This window comes from Bufo bufo, chromosome 5 (assembly GCF_905171765.1).
Source record: "Bufo bufo chromosome 5, aBufBuf1.1, whole genome shotgun sequence".
Taxonomy (NCBI): domain Eukaryota; kingdom Metazoa; phylum Chordata; class Amphibia; order Anura; family Bufonidae; genus Bufo; species Bufo bufo.
The window spans coordinates 4,056,485-4,077,767 of NC_053393.1; the positions used below are offsets into that span (position 1 = coordinate 4,056,485).

The following is a 21,283-nucleotide window of genomic DNA, read 5'->3' on the forward strand; positions in this document are numbered from 1 at the left end:
CACTGACTGCTCCTCTCTGGTGGTCGGTGCTCTTACTGGTCCTCCACCCCATGACTGTAGGGGGCGCTTTGCTGTCTACAGACAGTCCCTTCAGTGAGGTGACAATAGATGTGACTGCGCTCGGCCGGACTGTAATAGTCTTATAATCACCAACCTAGCAGCATGTCTCTCCTCAGCCGACTGTCTATCTCTCTCCCCTTGTTTCCTCAGCCGTCTATCCCTCTCTTCAGCCGTCTCTCTCTCCTTCCCTCTCCTCAGCCGTCTATCTCTCTCCTTATTAGCCGTCTCTCTCCTTAGCCGTCTCTTTCTCTCTTCAGCCGTCTTTCTCTTTCCTTAGCCGTCTCGCTCGCTCTCTCTCCTCAGCCGTCTCTCTCTCTCCTCAGCCGTCTCTCTCTCTCCTCAGCCGTCTCTCGTTCTCTCTCCTCAGCCGTCTCTCGCTCTCTCTCCTCAGCCGTCTCTCGCTCTCTCTCCTCAGCCGTCTCTCTCTCTTCTCATCCCTCTCATCAGCCGTCTCTCGCGCTCTCTCTCTCTCCTCAGCCGTCTCTCGCTCTCTCTCTCTCCTCAGCCGTCTCTCTCTCTCTCCTCAGCCGTCTATCTCTCTCTCTCTCCTCAGCCGTCTCTCGCGCTCTCTCCTCAGCCGTCTCTCTCTCTCTCTCTCTCTCTCTCTCTCCTCAGCCGTCTCTCGCGCTCTCTCTCAGACTCCTCCCACTCTGTCTCACTAGTTCCAGGATCTGGCGGCGGGGGCGTGGCTCCCCTCGCCCCTCCCCCTCAGTATTTCAGGCTCGGGGATGGCTTCTTGCCGCGGTCCAGTCGGGATGCTGCTGCTGCTGCTGATGTTGCGGTGAGGAGACGGTACCGGGGATCCCGCGGGAGGTCTGTGCCGGGGCCGCTGGGGGGAGCGGGGCCTGCGGAGGGGGCTGGGCGCTCACCTGTCTCCTCAGCCTCTCTTCCAGGTATGGGGGTCACTGCCCCCACATTGATGGCACAGGGCGGGGGGCGCACGTTATCTGCAGTGCGGGGGCGGAGAGGCTACAGGCAGCATTAACCTCCCCCGGAGCTGCCTGCAGCACTGCAGAGCCTTGAGGAGGCACGAGGGGCCCCTGTACACTGGCCTGTGGCCCCTGCAGGTGTAAGAACAGATGCTCAGGACATTATGGCACTTGGGAGAAAGACGTCCCCCCTGCGCGCAGAGCGCCAGAGACGACACCCCCGGCGCAGAGCGCCAGAGACGACACCCCCCTGCGCAGAGCGCCAGAGACGACCCCCCACCCCCGGCGCAGAGCGCCAGAGACGACCCCCCACCCCCGGCGCAGAGCGCCAGAGACGACCCCCCACCCCCGGCGCAGAGCGCCAGAGACGACCCCCCACCCCCGGCGCAGAGCGCCAGAGACGACCCCCCACCCCCGGCGCAGAGCGCCAGAGACGACCCCCCACCCCCGGCGCAGAGCGCCAGAGACGACCCCCCACCCCCGGCGCAGAGCGCCAGAGACGACCCCCCACCCCCGGCGCAGAGCGCCAGAGACGACCCCCCACCCCCGGCGCAGAGCGCCAGAGACGTCCTGAGTACTAGAGACATCCCCCCCTTACAGAGCGCCAAAGACACCCTGAGCACCAGAGACATCCCCCCGCACAGAGCGCCAGAGGCACCCTCCCGCGCGTTGAGCACCACAGATGTCCCCCCCCACAGAGCGTCAGAGACACCCTGAGCGCCAGAGACATCCCCCTGCACAGAGCGCCAAAGACACAATGAGTGCCAGAGACATCCCCCCTGCATTGAACTCCAAAGACTCCCTGAGCGCCAGAGACGTTCTGGTTATAAGACGTAGGCGTTCTGGTTGTAGGACGTAGGCGTTCTGGTTGTAGGACGTAGGCGTTCTGGTTGTAGGACGTAGGCGTTCTGGTTGTAGGACGTAGGCGTTCTGGTTGTAGGACGTAGGCGTTCTGGTTGTAGGACGTAGGCGTTCTGGTTGTAGGACGTAGGCGTTCTGGTTGTAGGACGTAGGCGTTCTGGTTGTAGGACGTAGGCGTTCTGGTTGTAGGACGTAGGCGTTCTGGTTGTAGGACGTAGGCGTTCTGGTTGTAGGACGTAGGCGTTCTGGTTGTAGGACGTAGGCGTTCTGGTTGTAGGACGTAGGCGTTCTGGTTGTAGGACGTAGGCGTTCTGGTTGTAGGACGTAGGCGTTCTGGTTATACCGGGAAGGTGTTCTGGTTATAGGACGGAGGCATTTTGGTTGTAGCTGGGAGTCGTTCTGATTGTAGGGTGGAGGCGTTCTAGTTGTAGGAGATTGACCTTCTGGTTATACCGGGGAGGTGTTTTGGGTATAGGACAGAGGCGTTCTGGTTGTAGAGGGGGGTCATTTTGATTGTAGGTTGAAGACCTTCTAGTTGTAGCGGGGAGACATTCTGGTTGTAGGGTGGAGACGTTCTGGTTATAGCGGGGAGGTGTTCTGGTTATAGGACAGAGGGGTTCGGATTGTAGGGTGGAGGCATTCTAGTTGTAGCAGGGAGACGTTCTGGTTGTAGGAGAGTGATGCTCTGGTAATAGGGGTGAGGCGTTCTGGTTATAGGACTGAGGCATTTTGGTTGTACGGGGGTTGTTCTGATTGTAGGTTAAAGGCCTTATGGTTGTAGTGGGGATTAATTTTGCTTGTAGGTCGGAGGCGTTATGGTTGTAGGAGAGACACTCTGGTTGTAGCGGGGAGGCGTTGTGGTTGTAGCGGGGAGGCGTTGTGGTTGTAGCGGGGAGGCGTTCCGGTTGTAGGGCGGAGGCGTTCCGGTTGTAGGGCGGAGGCGTTCCGGTTGTAGGGCGGAGGCGTTCCGGTTGTAGGGCGGAGGCGTTCCGGTTGTAGGGCGGAGGCGTTCCGGTTGTAGGGCGGAGGCGTTCCGGTTGTATGCAGATCTGTAAATTCCCCTTGATTTGCTGTGTGGAGGGTGGCTGGAGTGGTCAGCGGTCGGTCTGCAGAGATGCTGTAGTCCTCGGTGGCGGGCACTGGCTGTCCTCTCTATCTGGTCATAGCTGTAGCTTAACATTTGATGTTCTTTCTGCATTGAAAGCAGGGATGAGCGTCCACCAGATACAAGTGCACCTGCTTATCCCATGTGAATCAATAGGATGATATCTTAGGATTTGATTTGGAGGTCATTATGGATGTCAGACAAGGATGGATCTATAGTCTCCTGCCTATGGAAAATTGGGACATGGCGCCTGATGGGACATTAAAGAGGACCTGTCACAAAGAAATGCAGTGCAATCTGAAACCACCATGTTATAGAGCAGGTGAAACTGAGCAGATTATCGGTTATCAGTACAGGAGGAGGAGTTATCAGTGACTGACAGCTATCAGTACAGGAGGGAGGGGTTATCAGTGACTGACAGCTATCAGTACAGGAGGGAGGGGTTATCAGTGACTGACAGCTATCAGTACAGGAGGAGGAGTTATCAGTGACTGACAGCTATCAGTACAGGAGGGAGGGGTTATCAGTGACTGACAGCTATCAGTACAGGAGGGAGGGGTTATCAGTGACTGACAGCTATCAGTACAGGAGGGAGGGGTTATCAGTGACTGACAGCTATCAGTACAGGAGGAGGGGTTATCAGTGACTGACCGCTATCGGTACAGGAGGGAGGGGTTATCAGTGACAGCTATCAGTACAGGAGGGAGGGGTTATCAGTGACTGACAGCTATCAGTACAGGAGGAGGAGTTATCAGTGACTGACAGCTATCAGTACAGGAGGGAGGGGTTATCAGTGACTGACAGCTATCAGTACAGGAGGGAGGGGTTATCAGTGACTGACAGCTATCAGTACAGGAGGAGGAGTTATCAGTGACTGACAGCTATCAGTACAGGAGGAGGAGTTATCAGTGACAGCTATCAGTACAGGAGGGAGGGGTTATCAGTGACTGACAGCTATCAGTACAGGAGGAGGAGTTATCAGTGACTGACAGCTATCAGTACAGGAGGGAGGGGTTATCAGTGACGGCTATCAGTACAGGAGGAGGAGTTATCAGTGACCGCTATCAGTACAGGAGGAGGAGTTATCAGTGACTGACAGCTATCAGTACAGGAGGAGGAGTTATCAGTGACAGCTATCAGTACAGGAGGAGGTGTTATCAGTGACAGCTATCAGTACAGGAGGAGGAGTTATCAGTGACTGCCAGCTATCAGTACAGGAGGAGGAGTTATCAGTGACTGACAGCTATCAGTACAGGAGGGAGGGGTTATCAGTGACTGACAGCTATCAGTACAGGAGGAGGTGTTATCAGTGACAGCTATCAGTACAGGAGGAGGAGTTATCAGTGACTGACAGCTATCAGTACAGGAGGGAGGGGTTATCAGTGACTGACAGCTATCAGTACAGGAGGAGGTGTTATCAGTGACAGCTATCAGTACAGGAGGAGGTGTTATCAGTGACAGCTATCAGTACAGGAGGAGGAGTTATCAGTGACAGCTATCAGTACAGGAGGAGGAGTCATCAGTACAGGAGGAGGAGTCATCAGTGACTGACAGCTATCAGTACAGGGGGAGGAGTTATCAGTGACAGCTATCAGTACAGGAGGAGGAGTTATCAGTGACAGCTATCAGTACAGGAGGAGGAGTTATCAGTGACAGCTATCAGTACAGGAGGAGGGGTTATCAGTGACAGCTATCAGTACAGGAGGAGGAGTTATCAGTGACTGACAGCTATCAGTACAGGAGGAGGAGTTATCAGTGACTGACAGCTATCAGTACAGGAGGAGGAGTTATCAGTGACAGCTATCAGTACAGGAGGAGGAGTTATCAGTGACTGACAGCTATCAGTACAGGGGGAGGGGTTATCAGTGACAGCTATCAGTACAGGAGGAGGAGTTATCAGTGACAGCTATCAGTACAGGAGGAGGAGTTATCAGTGACAGCTATCAGTACAGGAGGAGGTGTTATCAGTGACAGCTATCAGTACAGGAGGAGGAGTTATCAGTGACTGACAGCTATCAGTACAGGAGGGAGGGGTTATCAGTGACTGACAGCTATCAGTACAGGAGGAGGTGTTATCAGTGACAGCTATCAGTACAGGAGGAGGTGTTATCAGTGACAGCTATCAGTACAGGAGGAGACGTTATCAGTGACAGCTATCAGTACAGGAGGAGGAGTTATCAGTGACAGCTATCAGTACAGGAGGAGGAGTCATCAGTACAGGAGGAGGAGTCATCAGTGACTGACAGCTATCAGTACAGGGGGAGGAGTTATCAGTGACAGCTATCAGTACAGGAGGAGGAGTTATCAGTGACAGCTATCAGTACAGGAGGAGGAGTTATCAGTGACAGCTATCAGTACAGGAGGAGGGGTTATCAGTGACAGCTATCAGTACAGGAGGAGGAGTTATCAGTGACTGACAGCTATCAGTACAGGAGGAGGAGTTATCAGTGACTGACAGCTATCAGTACAGGAGGAGGAGTTATCAGTGACAGCTATCAGTACAGGAGGAGACGTTATCAGTGACAGCTATCAGTACAGGAGGAGGAGTTATCAGTGACAGCTATCAGTACAGGAGGAGGAGTCATCAGTACAGGAGGAGGAGTTATCAGTGACTGACAGCTATCAGTACAGGGGGAGGGGTTATCAGTGACAGCTATCAGTACAGGAGGAGGAGTTATCAGTGACTGACAGCTATCAGTACAGGGGGAGGGGTTATCAGTGACAGCTATCAGTACAGGGGGGAGGGGTTATCAGTGACAGCTATCAGTACAGGGGGGAGGGGTTATCAGTGACAGCTATCAGTACAGGAGGAGGAGTTATCAGTGACAGCTATCAGTACAGCAGGAGGAGTTATCAGTGACAGCTATCAGTACAGGAGGAGGAGTTATCAGTGACTGACAGCTATCAGTACAGGAGGAGGAGTTATCAGTGACCGCTATCAGTACAGGAGGGAGGGGTTATCAGTGACTGACAGCTATCAGTACAGGAGGAGGAGTTATCAGTGACTGACAGCTATCAGTACAGGAGGAGGAGTTATCAGTGACTGACAGCTATCAGTACAGGAGGAGGAGTTATCAGTGACAGCTATCAGTACAGGAGGAGGAGTTATCAGTGACAGCTATCAGTACAGGAGGAGGAGTTATCAGTGACAGCTATCAGTACAGGAGGAGGAGTTATCAGTGACAGCTTTCAGTACAGGAGGAGGAGTTATCAGTGACAGCTATCAGTACAGGAGGAGGAGTTATCAGTGACTGACAGCTATCAGTACAGGAGGAGGAGTTATCAGTGACAGTTATTAGTACAGGAGGAGGAGTTATCAGTGACAGCTATCAGTACAGGAGGAGGAGTTATCAGTGACTGACAGCTATCAGTACAGGAGGAGGAGTTATCAGTGACAGCTATCAGTACAGGAGGAGGAGTTATCAGTGACTGACAGCTATCAGTACAGGAGGAGGAGTTATCAGTGACTGACAGCTATCAGTACAGGGGGGAGGGGTTATCAGTACAGGAGGGAGGGGTTATCAGTACAGGAGGAGGAGTTATCAGTACAGGAGGAGGAGTTATCAGTGAAAGCTATCAGTACAGGAGGAGGAGTTATCAGTACAGGAGGAGGGGTTATCAGTACAGGAGGAGGGGTTATCAGTACAGGAGGAGGAGTTATCAGTACAGGAGGAGGAGTTATTAGTGACAGCTATCAGTACAGGAGGAGGTGTTATCAGTGACAGCTATCAGTACAGGAGGAGGAGTTATCAGTGACAGCTATCAGTACAGGAGGAGGAGTTATCAGTGACTGACAGCTATCAGTACAGGGGGAGGGGTTATCAGTGACAGCTATCAGTACAGGGGGGAGGGGTTATCAGTGACAGCTATCAGTACAGGGGGGAGGGGTTATCAGTGACAGCTATCAGTACAGGAGGAGGAGTTATCAGTACAGGAGGAGGAGTTATCAGTACAGGAGGAGGAGTTATTAGTGACAGCTATCAGTACAGGAGGAGGTGTTATCAGTGACAGCTATCAGTACAGGAGGAGGAGTTATCAGTGACAGCTATCAGTACAGGAGGAGGAGTTATCAGTGACTGACAGCTATCAGTACAGGGGGAGGGGTTATCAGTGACAGCTATCAGTACAGGAGGGAGGGGTTATCAGTGACAGCTATCAGTACAGGGGGGAGGGGTTATCAGTGACAGCTATCAGTACAGGAGGAGGAGTTATCAGTACAGGAGGAGGAGTTATCAGTACAGGAGGAGGAGTTATCAGTACAGGAGGAGGAGTTATCAGTGACAGCTATCAGTACAGGAGGAGGAGTTATCAGTACAGGAGGAGGAGTTATCAGTACAGGAGGAGGAGTTATTAGTGACAGCTATCACTACAGGAGGAGGAGTTATCAGTGACAGCTATCAGTACAGGAGGAGGAGTTATCAGTGACTGACAGCTATCAGTACAGGGGGAGGGGTTATCAGTGACAGCTATCAGTACAGGAGGAGGAGTTATCAGTACAGGAGGAGGAGTTATCAGTACAGGAGGAGGAGTTATCAGTACAGGAGGAGGAGTTATCAGTGACAGCTATCAGTACAGGAGGAGGTGTTATCAGTGACAGCTATCAGTACAGGAGGAGGAGTTATCAGTGACAGCTATCAGTACAGGGGGGAGGGGTTATCAGTGACAGCTATCAGTACAGGGGGGAGGGGTTATCAGTGACAGTTATCAGTACAGGAGGAGGAGTTATCAGTACAGGAGGAGGGGTTATCAGTACAGGAGGAGGAGTTATCAGTGACAGCTATCAGTACAGGAGGAGGAGTTATCAGTACAGGAGGAGGAGTTATCAGTACAGGAGGAGGAGTTATTAGTGACAGCTATCACTACAGGAGGAGGAGTTATCAGTGACTGACAGCTATCACTACAGGAGGAGGAGTTATCAGTGACAGCTATCAGTACAGGAGGAGGAGTTATCAGTGACAGCTATCAGTACAGGAGGAGGTGTTATCAGTGACCGCTATCAGTACAGGAGGAGGAGTTATCAGTACAGGAGTAGGAGTTATCAGTACAGGAGGAGGAGTTATCAGTACAGGAGGAGGAGTTATCAGTGACAGCTATCAGTACAGGAGGAGGAGTTATCAGTACAGGAGGAGGAGTTATCAGTACAGGAGGAGGAGTTATTAGTGACAGCTATCACTACAGGAGGAGGAGTTATCAGTGACTGACAGCTATCACTACAGGAGGAGGAGTTATCAGTGACTGACAGCTATCACTACAGGAGGAGGAGTTATCAGTGACAGCTATCAGTACAGGAGGAGGTGTTATCAGTGACAGTTATCAGTACAGGAGGAGGTGTTATCAGTGACAGCTATCAGTACAGGAGGAGGAGTTATCAGTGACTGCTATCAGTACAGGAGGAGGTGTTATCAGTGACAGCTATCAGTACAGGAGGAGGGGTTATCAGTGACAGCTATCAGTACAGGAGGAGGAGTTATCAGTGACTGACAGCTATCAGTACAGGAGGAGGAGTTATTAGTGACAGCTATCAGTACAGGAGGAGGAGTTATCAGTGACAGCTATCAGTACAGGAGGAGGTGTTATCAGTGACAGCTATCAGTACAGGAGGAGGAGTTATCAGTGACTGCCAGCTATCAGTACAGGAGGAGGGGTTATCAGTGACAGCTATCAGTACAGGAGGAGGAGTTATCAGTGACAGCTATCAGTACAGGAGGAGGAGTTATCAGTGACTGACAGCTATCAGTACAGGAGGAGGAGTTATCAGTGACTGACAGCTATCAGTACAGGAGGAGGAGTTATCAGTGACAGCTATCAGTACAGGAGGAGGGGTTATCAGTGACAGCTATCAGTACAGGAGGAGGTGTTATCAGTGACAGCTTTCAGTACAGGAGGAGGAGTTATCAGTGACAGCTATCAGTACAGGAGGAGGGGTTATCAGTGACAGCTATCAGTACAGGAGGAGGAGTTATCAGTGACAGCTATCAGTACAGGAGGAGGAGTTATCAGTGACTGACAGCTATCAGTACAGGAGGAGGAGTTATCAGTGACAGCTTTCAGTACAGGAGGAGGAGTTATCAGTGACAGCTATCAGTACAGGAGGAGGAGTTATCAGTACAGGAGGAGGAGTTATCAGTACAGGAGGAGGAGTTATCAGTACAGGAGGAGGAGTTATTAGTGACAGCTATCACTACAGGAGGAGGAGTTATCAGTGACAGCTATCAGTACAGGAGGAGCAATTGTACACAACCCCCCCCTGACTGTGATACAATTACCAAACACAATGGGCTCTGCCTGTGATACAATTACCAAACACAATGGGCTAACTTAATCACTCACAGACAGAAAACACACATTTTTCCTCAAAACATAGAACACACCCCAAAGCCCCACATATCCCCATAAATGATACATCCATGGATAGCTCTGATCTGGGCGAACAACATATCCAGAAATCACCCAGATCCGAGCAGGGGTTCCCGAATACCATGGAAGTCACATTTGGCTGGCCGCAAGCATGGCTTTCCTGCCCAAAACAGTTCCACAGATTTAGGCTGTGCGGCCGGTCTGTCTTCTCCTTCAAAGTTATTATATGGGCCATAATCCTGAGGCAAGAGGCTGGCAAACAGGCCCCTCCAAAACCCAGTGGCGAGGTTATTTCCGCCACATCTGGAGTGTAATATTATTACAGGTAAGGCTCCTCTCACACTGGCGTTTTGGCTTTCCGTTTCTGAGATCCGTTCAGGGCTCTCACAAGCGTCCAAAACGGATCAGCTTTTCCCTAATGCATTCTGAATGGAGAAGGATCCGCTCAGAATGCGTCAGTTTGGCTACGTTCCGTCTCCATTCCGCTCTGGAGGCCGCCTGCAGCGTTATGGTGTCCGTCTGACAAAACGGATCCGTCCTGGCACACAATGCAAGTCAATCGGGACGGATCCGTTTTCTCTGACACAATCTGGCACAATAGAAAATGGATCCGTCCCCTATTGACTTTCAATGGTGTTCAGGACGGATCCGCCCTGGCCATGTTACAGATAATACAAACTGACCCGTTCTGAACGGACGCAGACGCTTGTATTATCTGAACGGATCCATCTGTGCAGATCCAGGACGGATCCGCACCAAACGCGAGTGTGAAAGTAGCCTTATAGTCACTGGATGTCTGATGCAGGGTATTTGGCGCCCCCTCTCTGGATCGGCACGCTCGCAGTATAATACATGTACCGTGTAGCGGCTGCTCTCGGGGCAGTTTTTTGCTGTGGTCGCTCCTGAGCGTCAGCTCTTGGGCAGTAGGGGGCTGGGCGCAGTGGCTCCAGGCGTGGCCGCTCTACAGTTAGGAGGAAGTTTATGACTTGTGGTTTTTTCGTTGGTGACGAGTCCGGAGCTGAACCACGTGATAGCGCCGGAGCTGAAGTAAGTGTGTGCTGTGTGTACCTGGCTCACCCCCCACATTCCCTACAGGAGGAGGCTCCCAGGCCCCATGTACAGCCGGCAGCCGCCTGTGTGACGTCACCCCACTAACAGAGGGATCAGACGTCATACGGCCGCTGCTCTCTACTTCTGGATAAGTGATGTCACCCATATGATGTCACGATCTAGCGGTGCTGTGTGTGCTGTGTGTGCCTGGCTCACCCCCCACATTCCCTACAGGAGGAGGCTCCCAGGCCCCATGTACAGCCGGCAGCTGCCTGTGTGACGTCACCCCACTAATAGAGGGATCAGACGTCATAGGGCCGCTGCTCTCTACTTCTGGATAAGTGATGTCACGATATAGCGGTGCTGTGTGTGCATGGCTCACCCCCCACATTCCCTACAGGAGGAGGCTCCCAGGCCCCATGTACAGCCGGCAGCCGCCTGTGTGACGTCACCCCACTAACAGAGGGATCAGACGTCATACGGCCGCTGCTCTCTACTTCTGGATAAGTGATGTCACGATCTAGCGGTGCTGTGTGTGCTGTGTGTACCTGGCTCACCCCCCACATTCCCTACAGGAGGAGGCTCCCAGGCCCCATGTACAGCCGGCAGCTGCCTGTGTGACGTCACCCCACTAACAGAGGGATCAGACGTCATAGGGCCGCTGCTCTCTACTTCTGGATAAGTGATGTCACGATATAGCGGTGCTGTGTGTGCTGTGTGTGCCTGGCTCACCCCCCACATTCCCTACAGGAGGAGGCTCCCAGGCCCCATGTACAGCCGGCAGCCGCCTGTGTGACGTCACCCCACTAATAGAGGGATCAGACATCATAGGGCCGCTGCTCTCTACTTCTGGATAAGTGATGTCACCCATATGATGTCACGATCTAGCGGTGCTGTGTGTGCTGTGTGTACCTGGCTCACCCCCCACATTCCCTACAGGAGGAGGCTCCCAGGCCCCATGTACAGCCGGCAGCCGCCTGTGTGACGTCACCCCACTAACAGAGGGATCAGACGTCATAGGGCCGCTGCTCTCTACTTCTGGATAAGTGATGTCATGATATAGCGGTGCTGTGTGTGCTGTGTGTGCCTGGCTCACCCCCCACATTCCCTACAGGAGGAGGCTCCCAGGCCCCATGTACAGCCGGCAGCTGCCTGTGTGACGTCACCCCACTAATAGAGGGATGAGACGTCATACGGCCGCTGCTCTCTACTTCTGGATAAGTGATGTCACCCATATGATGTCACGATCTAGCGGTGCTGTGTGTGCTGTGTGTACCTGGCTCACCCCCCACATTCCCTACAGGAGGAGGCTCCCAGGCCCCATGTACAGCCGGCAGCTGCCTGTGTGACGTCACCCCACTAATAGAGGGATGAGACGTCATACGGCCGCTGCTCTCTACTTCTGGATAAGTGATGTCACGATCTAGCGGTGCTGTGTGTGCTGTGTGTACCTGGCTCACCCCCCACATTCCCTACAGGAGGAGGCTCCCAGGCCCCATGTACAGCCGGCAGCTGCCTGTGTGACGTCACCCCACTAACAGAGGGATCAGACGTCATAGGGCCGCTGCTCTCTACTTCTGGATAAGTGATGTCACGATATAGCGGTGCTGTGTGTGCATGGCTCGCCCCCCACATTCCCTACAGGAGGAGGCTCCCAGGCCCCATGTACAGCCGGCAGCCGCCTGTGTGACGTCACCCCACTAACAGAGGGATCAGACGTCATAGGGCCGCTGCTCTCTACTTCTGGATAAGTTATGTCACGATATAGCGGTGCTGTGTGTGCTGTGTGTGCCTGGCTCACCCCCCACATTCCCTACAGGAGGAGGCTCCCAGGCCCCATGTACAGCCGGCAGCTGCCTGTGTGACGTCACCCCACTAATAGAGGGATCAGACGTCATAGGGCCGCTGCTCTCTACTTCTGGATAAGTGATGTCACCCATATGATGTCACGATCTAGCGGTGCTGTGTGTGCTGTGTGTACCTGGCTCACCCCCCACATTCCCTACAGGAGGAGGCTCCCAGGCCCCATGTACAGCCGGCAGCCGCCTGTGTGACGTCACCCCACTAACAGAGGGATCAGACGTCATAGCGCCGCTGCTCTCTACTTCTGGATAAGTGATGTCACGATCTAGCGGTGCTGTGTGTGCTGTGTGTGCCTGGCTCACCCCCCACATTCCCTACAGGAGGAGGCTCCCAGGCCCCATGTACAGCCGGTAGCTGCCTGTGTGACGTCACCCCACTAATAGAGGGATCAGACGTCATAGGGCCGCTGCTCTCTACTTCTGCATAAGTGATGTCACGATATAGCGGTGCTGTGTGTACCTGGCTCACCCCCCACATTCCCTACAGGAGGAGGCTCCCAGGCCCCATGTACAGCCGGCAGCTGCCTGTGTGACGTCACCCCACTAACAGAGGGATCAGACGTCATAGGGCCGCTGCTCTCTTCTTCTGGATAAGTGATGTCACGATATAGCGGTGCTGTGTGTGCCTGGCTCACCCCCCACATTCCCTACAGGAGGAGGCTCCCAGGCCCCATGTACAGCCGGCAGCTGCCTGTGTGACGTCACCCCACTAACAGAGGGATCAGACGTCATAGGGCCGCTGCTCTCTACTTCTGGATAAGTGATGTCACGATATAGCGGTGCTGTGTGTGCCTGGCTCACCCCCCACATTCCCTACAGGAGGAGGCTCCCAGGCCCCATGTACAGCCGGCAGCCGCCTGTGTGACGTCACCCCACTAATAGAGGGATCAGACGTCATAGGGCCGCTGCTCTCTACTTTTGGATAAGTGATGTCACCGATCTAGCGGTGCTGTGTGTGCCTGGCTCACCCCCCACATTCCCTACAGGAGGAGGCTCCCAGGCCCCATGTACAGCCGGCAGCTGCCTGTGTGACGTCACCCCACTAACAGAGGGATCAGACGTCATAGGGCCGCTGCTCTCTACTTCTGGATAAGTGATGTCACGATCTAGCGGTGCTGTGTGTGCCTGGCTCACCCCCCACATTCCCTACAGGAGGAGGCTCCCAGGCCCCATGTACAGCCGGCAGCCGCCTGTGTGACGTCACCCCACTAACAGAGGGATCAGACGTCATAGGGCCGCTGCTCTCTACTTCTGGATAAGTGATGTCACCCATATGATGTCACGATCTAGCGGTGCTGTGTGTGCCTGGCTCACCCCCCACATTCCCTACAGAAGGAGGCTCCCAGGCCCCATGTACAGCCGGCAGCCGCCTGTGTGACGTCACCCCACTAACAGAGGGATCAGACGTCATAGGGCCGCTGCTCTCTACTTCTGGATAAGTGATGTCACCCATATGATGTCACGATCTAGCGGTGCTGTGTGTGCCTGGCTCACCCCCCACATTCCCTACAGGAGGAGGCTCCCAGGCCCCATGTACAGCCGGCAGCCGCCTGTGTGACGTCACCCCACTAACAGAGGGATCAGACGTCATAGGGCCGCTGCTCTCTACTTCTGGATAAGTGATGTCACGATCTAGCGGTGCTGTGTGTGCCTGGCTCACCCCCCACATTCCCTACAGGAGGAGGCTCCCAGGCCCCATGTACAGCCGGCAGCCGCCTGTGTGACGTCACCCCACTAACAGAGGGATCAGACGTCATAGGGCCGCTGCTCTCTTCTTCTGGATAAGTGATGTCACGATCTAGCGGTGCTGTGTGTGCATGGCTCACCCCCCACATTCCCTACAGGAGGAGGCTCCCAGGCCCCATGTACAGCCGGCAGCTGCCTGTGTGACGTCACCCCACTAACAGAGGGATCAGACGTCATAGGGCCGCTGCTCTCTACTTCTGGATAAGTGATGTCACCGATCTAGCGGTCTAAGTGCCATTAGGTGACCTCTTATTGTTCGCGCTCAGCCCGTGTGCCTCTTACTGCTCCTCCTGTCACTGTGTGCAGTGTGTGTTACACCGGTGTGAATGGCGGTTTATAAAATCTCCTATATCATACTGGACAAATGCAGTACATGTATGTGCTGTGATCGGAGCGACCGCTGCCATGGATACACAGTAGGAGTGAGGTATGCTGGTGCCGAAGTGGGCGGAGTCACTGGGGGTGGGCGTGGCTTGTGGAGCTCAGCTCTGAAGAACAAACTGCTTCCCACAATCTGATGCAGGATCTTCTCTTCCAGGAGCTGATGTCACTGGACAGGAAGGAGCGGTCGAGGATGGCGGAGGACAGCTCCAGTGCCAGCAGCGGATCACCCACCCCCGGGGACACCCTGCCCTGGAACCTGTCCAAGAACCAGCGGGTCAAGAGGTCATCCTCCGTCACGGGTGGCGGCACCGTGCTGGACGCGGCGGAGAGGGCCGTGATACGGATTGCCGGTAAGAACAGCTTCTTTCCCTGTATTACTCGCCTGTCCTCAGGTACTGACCCCTACCTGTCATTGCCTGAAATACTCTGTGCTGCTGGAGCACTGTGTCATCCTGGTTCCGTCACCTTCCACAAGCTCAGTGTTCTGTTGTGCTGAAATACTCTGTGCAGCTGTAATTTCTGCTCCTCCCACCAGATCAGGCCACACCTCTCCTGAAATCCTCTGTGCTGTAGTTTGCTGTGTTCGGTGCTTGGTTTACAGCTTAGTGTGATGTGTTAAGGATCCCGGACACGGTGGGGGATGGGACCATTATATGGGTGAGGTCAAAAGGGATGATGATCCACTGGATCCTGTAGTCCTGGCCCTCAGGAGTGCAGACGCAGCGGAGCCTGTCCCCTCCCGGCGACCCCTGCAGTCTGTTAAAGGGCCAGCACCCAGTAAACTGTAATGGAAAGTTCTGCTACTTCTAATAGACTTTGTGTTTCAGTTCATCACAATTTTCAATATATCTGCTTGCTGTCAGAGAGTGGCAGTCCTAATAACCTGCCCTAACCTCTTGCTGTTGTCACAGCTGATTGTTACAATGTATCAGCATAATTAAGCGCCATCAGCCTGGAGTCCAGGTCAGCTATGACACTTTTGTACACTGATACATTGTAACAAGCCCCCAGCTGAGGGAAGGACAGGAGGGAAATTTGTGCCGCGTGGCCGTGTGTTTTTCTACACATAACATCAGCTGGTGCTCTGATTGGCTGATGTCTGTAGTGATGTCATCATGGTCAGTGACAGGTAGCGGCAATGAGGGGTAAGGATTTCTGCAGGGGGAGGAGCAGCTCCACTGAATGCAACAAAATGTAACAACATAACAGTCACAGTGTGTCAGTATAACAGTTACTGAGTCAGAGTGTGCGGGTATAAGAGTCGGAGTGTGCGGGTATAACAGTCAGAGTATGTCGGGGTATATAGAGTCGGAGTGTGCGGGTATATAGAGTCGGAGTGTGCGGGTATATAGAGTCGGAGTGTGCGGGTATATAGAGTCGGAGTGTGCGGGTATATAGAGTCGGAGTGTGCGGGTATATAGAGTCGGAGTGTGCGGGTATATAGAGTCGGAGTGTGCGGGTATATAGAGTCGGAGTGTGCGGGTATATAGAGTCGGAGTGTGCGGGTATATAGAGTCGGAGTGTGCGGGTATATAGAGTCGGAGTGTGCGGGTATATAGAGTCGGAGTGTGCGGGTATATAGAGTCGGAGTGTGCGGGTATATAGAGTCGGAGTGTGCGGGTATATAGAGTCGGAGTGTGCGGGTATATAGAGTCGGAGTGTGCGGGTATATAGAGTCGGAGTGTGCGGGTATATAGAGTCGGAGTGTGCGGGTATATAGAGTCGGAGTGTGCGGGTATATAGAGTCGGAGTGTGCGGGTATATAGAGTCGGAGTGTGCGGGTATATAGAGTCGGAGTGTGCGGGTATATAGAGTCGGAGTGTGCGGGTATATAGAGTCGGAGTGTGCGGGTATATAGAGTCGGAGTGTGCTAGTCGGACTGTGTGTCGGTATAACAGTCGGACTGTGTGTCGGTATAACAGTCGGACTGTGTGTCGGTATAACAGTCGGACTTTGTGTCGGTATAACAGTTACTGTATAACAGTCGGACTGTGTGTCGTAATAACAGTTACTGTATAACAGTCGGACTGTTTGTCGGTATAACAGTTACTGTATAACAGTCGGACTGTGTGTCGGTATAACAGTCGGACTTTGTGTCGGTATAACAGTTACTGTATAACAGTCGGACTGTTTGTCGGTATAACAGTTACTGTATAACAGTCGGACTGTGTCGGTATAACAGTTACTGTATAACAGTCGGACTGTGTCGTAATAACAGTTACTGTATAACAGTCGGACTGTGTCGTAATAACAGTTACTGTATAACAGTCGGACTGTGTGTCGTAATAACAGTCGGACTTTGTGTCGGTATAACAGTTACTGTATAACAGTCGGACTTTGTGTCGGTATAACAGTTACTGTATAACAGTCGGACTGTTTGTCGGTATAACAGTTACTGTATAACAGTCGGACTGTGTGTCGGTATAACAGTTACTGTATAACAGTCGGACTGTGTCGTAATAACAGTTACTGTATAACAGTCGGACTGTGTGTCGTAATAACAGTTACTGTATAACAGTCGGACTGTGTGTCGTAATAACAGTTACTGTATAACAGTCGGACTGTGTGTCGGTATAACAGTTACTGTATAACAGTCGGACTGTGTGTCGGTATAACAGTCACAGTCTGTCGGTGGTTGGAGGGGTTGACAGGGAAAGCTGCAGGAGGTGAGCCCAGGAGTCTGAAGGAACAGTCTGAACATGCACCAGGGGTAGAGGGAAGGTGACCGCGCTGTGTCTGGTCACCCACTGGGTGCTGTGGCGCTCTGTGCCCAGCAGGTGGCAGCCTTATACAGTCTGTTCCAGCGATGCGGTCAGGGTGCAGGTCCCCAGACTGAGGGGCGCTGGAGTAATAGATGGGACATCGGCAGCTGTCCGACCTGATGACGCCAAATACTGAAAATCTCATCTCTTCCCCTTTTTGTATTTCTTTTTTTTCACTAGTTTTAAAATCTCTGCTCGCTGTTAGTGAATAGATAAAAAAAAAATCTATTTTTATCCAGAGGCTAAAAACCCTCCCTGTTCTAGTCCTGCTCACAGCTGAGGTTTTGTCACAATTCTATCCAGTCTAAACCATCCTCTAAGAGCCGAACCTGCTGGACTGATACAAACTGTCAGGACAGGAAAGGGGTTTGTGATCACAGAGGATTATCTGCGCTGGTACATTGTAGCAAATCCTCAACTGTGAGATATCAGGTCTGTTAAGGTTCCCGTTTGCTAATAGCAAGCAGAGATCTTGCTCATGGTGAGGAGTTGCTGTTCATGAGTTGATTACCTTGGCACCGTCTAATGTCATTGCGAGAAAACCACAAGTAAAGTCCTTACACAAAGCCACAAAACCTCAGCACGTGTGATGACAATCTGCACTTCTGATGCAGAGCTGTACTCGAGAGCGTGACAGCCGCTCCAGAGCTGCGCTCCTGCTGGAGAAGGTGGTGAATGCTCCAGAGCTGCTCTCCTGCTGCAGGAGGTGGTGGATGCTCCAGAGCTGCGCTCCTGCTGGAGAAGGCGACGGCCGCTCCAGAGCTCCGCTCCTGCTGGAGAAGGCGACGGCCGCTCCAGAGCTGCGCTCCTGCTGGAGAAGGTGGTGAATGCTCCAGAGCTGCGCTCCTGCTGCAGGAGGTGGTGGATGCTCCAGAGCTGCTCTCCTGCTGCAGGAGGTGGTGGATGCTCCAGAGCTGCTCTCCTGCTGCAGGAGGTGGTGGGTGCTCCAGAGCTGCGCTCCTGCTGGAGAAGGTGGTGAATGCTCCAGAGCTGCGCTCCTGCTGCAGGAGGTGGTGGATGCTCCAGAGCTGCGCTCCTGCTGCAGGAGGTGGTGGATGCTCCAGAGCTGCGGTTCTGCTGGAGAAGGCGACGGCCGCTCCAGAGCTGCGCTCCTGCTGCAGGAGGTGGTGAATGCTCCAGAGCTGCGCTCCTGCTGCAGGAGGTGGTGGATGCTCCAGAGCTGCGGTTCTGCTCTTCAGATGGGTTTTGACCACTGAGATTCGGGCCTCCGGGTTACCAGCTGTAGCGTGAGGAAATTACATGACTGGCCATCCCCTAAAGGTACATGACCTGAGGGACCCTGTACGATCTGATGGGAGTTGTATATTATCAACCATCAGAGATGAAGATGGTGCACGTTTCAGCTTGACTTGCTCTGGAATGACTGGGTTAAATTAAAGGGACGCTCTTCCTGTATGAATAGGATGTGTCAGTGGAAAATGTGGGAGTTGATGTAAATTCCCGCAGCCTGTCGCTTGTTTCCCACACATGAGTCTCGGGGGACGGTGGGGGGCATGACAGCGCCCCCTATAGAGACATCCGGTGAGGGAGGGCAGAATAAGTGATGTCACTAACTGTATGAAGAAACTGAAGTATAAAAATGCATATACCACCTCCCCCTACCCCCCCATCCACACAACCGGCTCCTCTGTTATACCCCAGAGCTGCGCTCACAAATCGCACAGAAATGCCCTTCAATAGAGACTTCTCTGGTGATTTGCATTCTGGGAAGTGACATCTTTACAGCTACATGCAAATGTTGCCCAACCTTCATTCGCAACTCCCTAAAACTGCAGCAAACGTCAACCTCAGACTGTTCAGTCCTGGAGTTCCAGCTGCAACCTGCTGACTGGCTCCTGCCGGGAACACAGGCTCACCCATCAGCAGCTCTAAGGTGACTACTTATGGGGCCCCTGGGGACAGAGGTCACTGGCTGGCCTGCCTCTGTACCGAGAAGTCATCTAAGCCTCTGTCCATGATAACCGGAAGAGTGTTCGGTAATCCGCCCCGGTTAGTGTACGGACGCCCGGGCTGCTGGGTGCTCCTTATGTCACTTGCCCCTTCCTTTCTGGTCAGGGGTACAGTTACATTACATACATCTTTGGACATGGGAAGGGCATGAATCTTCTCAAATCATCTGCCAGTGACCAGTCATTTAGTGTCTATTATACCGCCAGTCAGTACAGATATATAAGAGGAGCAGCTGATATCAGCGATGCCTATAGGAGGTTCTCAGCACTGCGTGTGACAGAGTGGCTGATAACAGGGAGCAATAGATTGTATTCTCCTGTCCTATAGTCATCCTCCCCCCTGAAATGGCTGATAACAGGGAGCAATAGACTGTATTCTCCTGTCCTACAGTCATCCTCTCCCCTGAAATGGCTGATAACAGGGAGCAATAGACTGTATTCTCCTGTCCTACAGTCATCCTCTCCCCTGAAATGGCTGATAACAGGGAGCAATAGATTGTATTCTCCTGTCCTACAGTCAACCTCTCCTCTGAAATGGCTGATAACAGGGGGCAATAGATTGTATTCTCCTGTCCTACAGTCATCCTCTCCTCTGAAATGGCTGATAACAGGGGGCAATAGATTGTATTCTCCTGTCCTACAGTCATCCTCTCCCCTGAAATGGCTGATAACAGGGAGCAATAGACTGTATTCTCCTGTCCTACAGTCATCCTCTCCCCTGAAATGGCTGATAACAGGGGGCAATAGACTGTATTCTCCTGTCCTACAGTCATCCTCTCCCCTGAAATGGCTGATAACAGGGGGCAATAGATTGTATTCTCCTGTCCTACAGTCATCCTCTCCCCTGAAATGGCTGATAACAGGGGGCAATAGACTGTATTCTCCTGTCCTACAGTCGTCCTCTCCCCTGAAATGGCTGATAACAGGGAGCAATAGACTGTATTCTCCTGTCCTACAGTCATCCTCTCCCCTGAAATGGCTGATAACAGGGGGAAATAGACTGTATTCTCCTGTCCTACAGTCATCCTCTCCCTGAAATGGCTGATAACAGGGAGCAATAGACTGTATTCTCCTGTCCTACAGTCGTCCTCTCCCCTGAAATGGCTGATAACAGGGAGCAATAGACTGTATTCTCCTGTCCTACAGTGATCCTCTCCCCTGAAATGGCTGATAACAGGGGGAAATAGACTGTATTCTCCTGTCCTACAGTCATCCTCTCCCTGAAATGGCTGATAACAGGGAGCAATAGACTGTATTCTCCTGTCCTACAGTGATCCTCTCCCCTGAAATGGCTGATAACAGGGAGCAATAGATTGTATTCTCCTGTCCTACAGTCATCCTCTCCCCTGAAATGGCTGATAACAGGAGGCAATAGACTGTATTCTCCTGTCCTACAGTCATCCTCTCCCCTGAAATGGCTGATAACAGGGGGGCAATAGACTGTATTCTCCTGTCCTACAGTCATCCTCTCCCCTGAAATGGCTGATAACAGGGGGCAATAGACTGTATTCTCCTGTCCTACAGTCATCCTCTCCCCTGAAATGGCTGATAACAGGGGGCAATAGATTGTATTCTCCTGTCCTACAGTGATCCTCTCCCCTGAAATGGCTGATAACAGGGGGAAATAGACTGTATTCTCCTGTCCTACAGTCATCCTCTCCCCTGAAATGTCTGATAACAGGGGGCAATAGACTGTATTCTCCTGTCCTACAGTCATCCTCTCCCTGAAATGGCTGATAACAGGCGGCAATAGACTGTATTCTCCTGTCCTACAGTCATCCTCTCCCCTGAAATGGCTGATAACAGGGAGCAATAGACTGTATTCTCCTGTCCTACAGTCATCCTCTCCCCTGAAATGGCTGATAACAGGGGGCAATAGACTGTATTCTCCTGTCCTACAGTCATCCTCTCCCCTGAAATGGCTGATAACAGGGAGCAATAGACTGTATTCTCCTGTCCTACAGTCATCCTCTCCTCTGAAATGGCTGATAACAGGGAGCAATAGACTGTATTCTCCTGTCCTACAGTCATCCTCTCCCCTGAAATGGCTGATAACAGGGGGCAATAGATTGTATTCTCCTGTCCTACAGTCATTCTCTCCCCTGAAATGGCTGATAACAGGGAGCAATAGACTGTATTCTCCTGTCCTACAGTCATCCTCCCCCCTGAAATGGCTGATAACAGGGGGCAATAGACT

The 21,283-nt window shown here is 52.6% G+C and overlaps 1 protein-coding gene across 2 annotated transcripts in view; it reads left to right on the top strand.

The window, feature by feature from the left end:
• Positions 1 to 855: 855 nt before the first annotated feature.
• PLEC (plectin) overlaps positions 856 to 21,283 on the top strand; it is a 218,105-nt gene continuing 197,677 nt past the window's right edge. For both annotated transcript variants that reach the window (XM_040433171.1, XM_040433172.1), the window contains exons 1-2: positions 856 to 953; positions 14,509 to 14,704. In XM_040433171.1, coding sequence (XP_040289105.1) covers positions 14,515 to 14,704 — 190 coding nt within the window. In that variant the 5' untranslated portion in view covers positions 856 to 953; positions 14,509 to 14,514. The remainder of the gene's footprint in view (positions 954 to 14,508; positions 14,705 to 21,283) is intronic.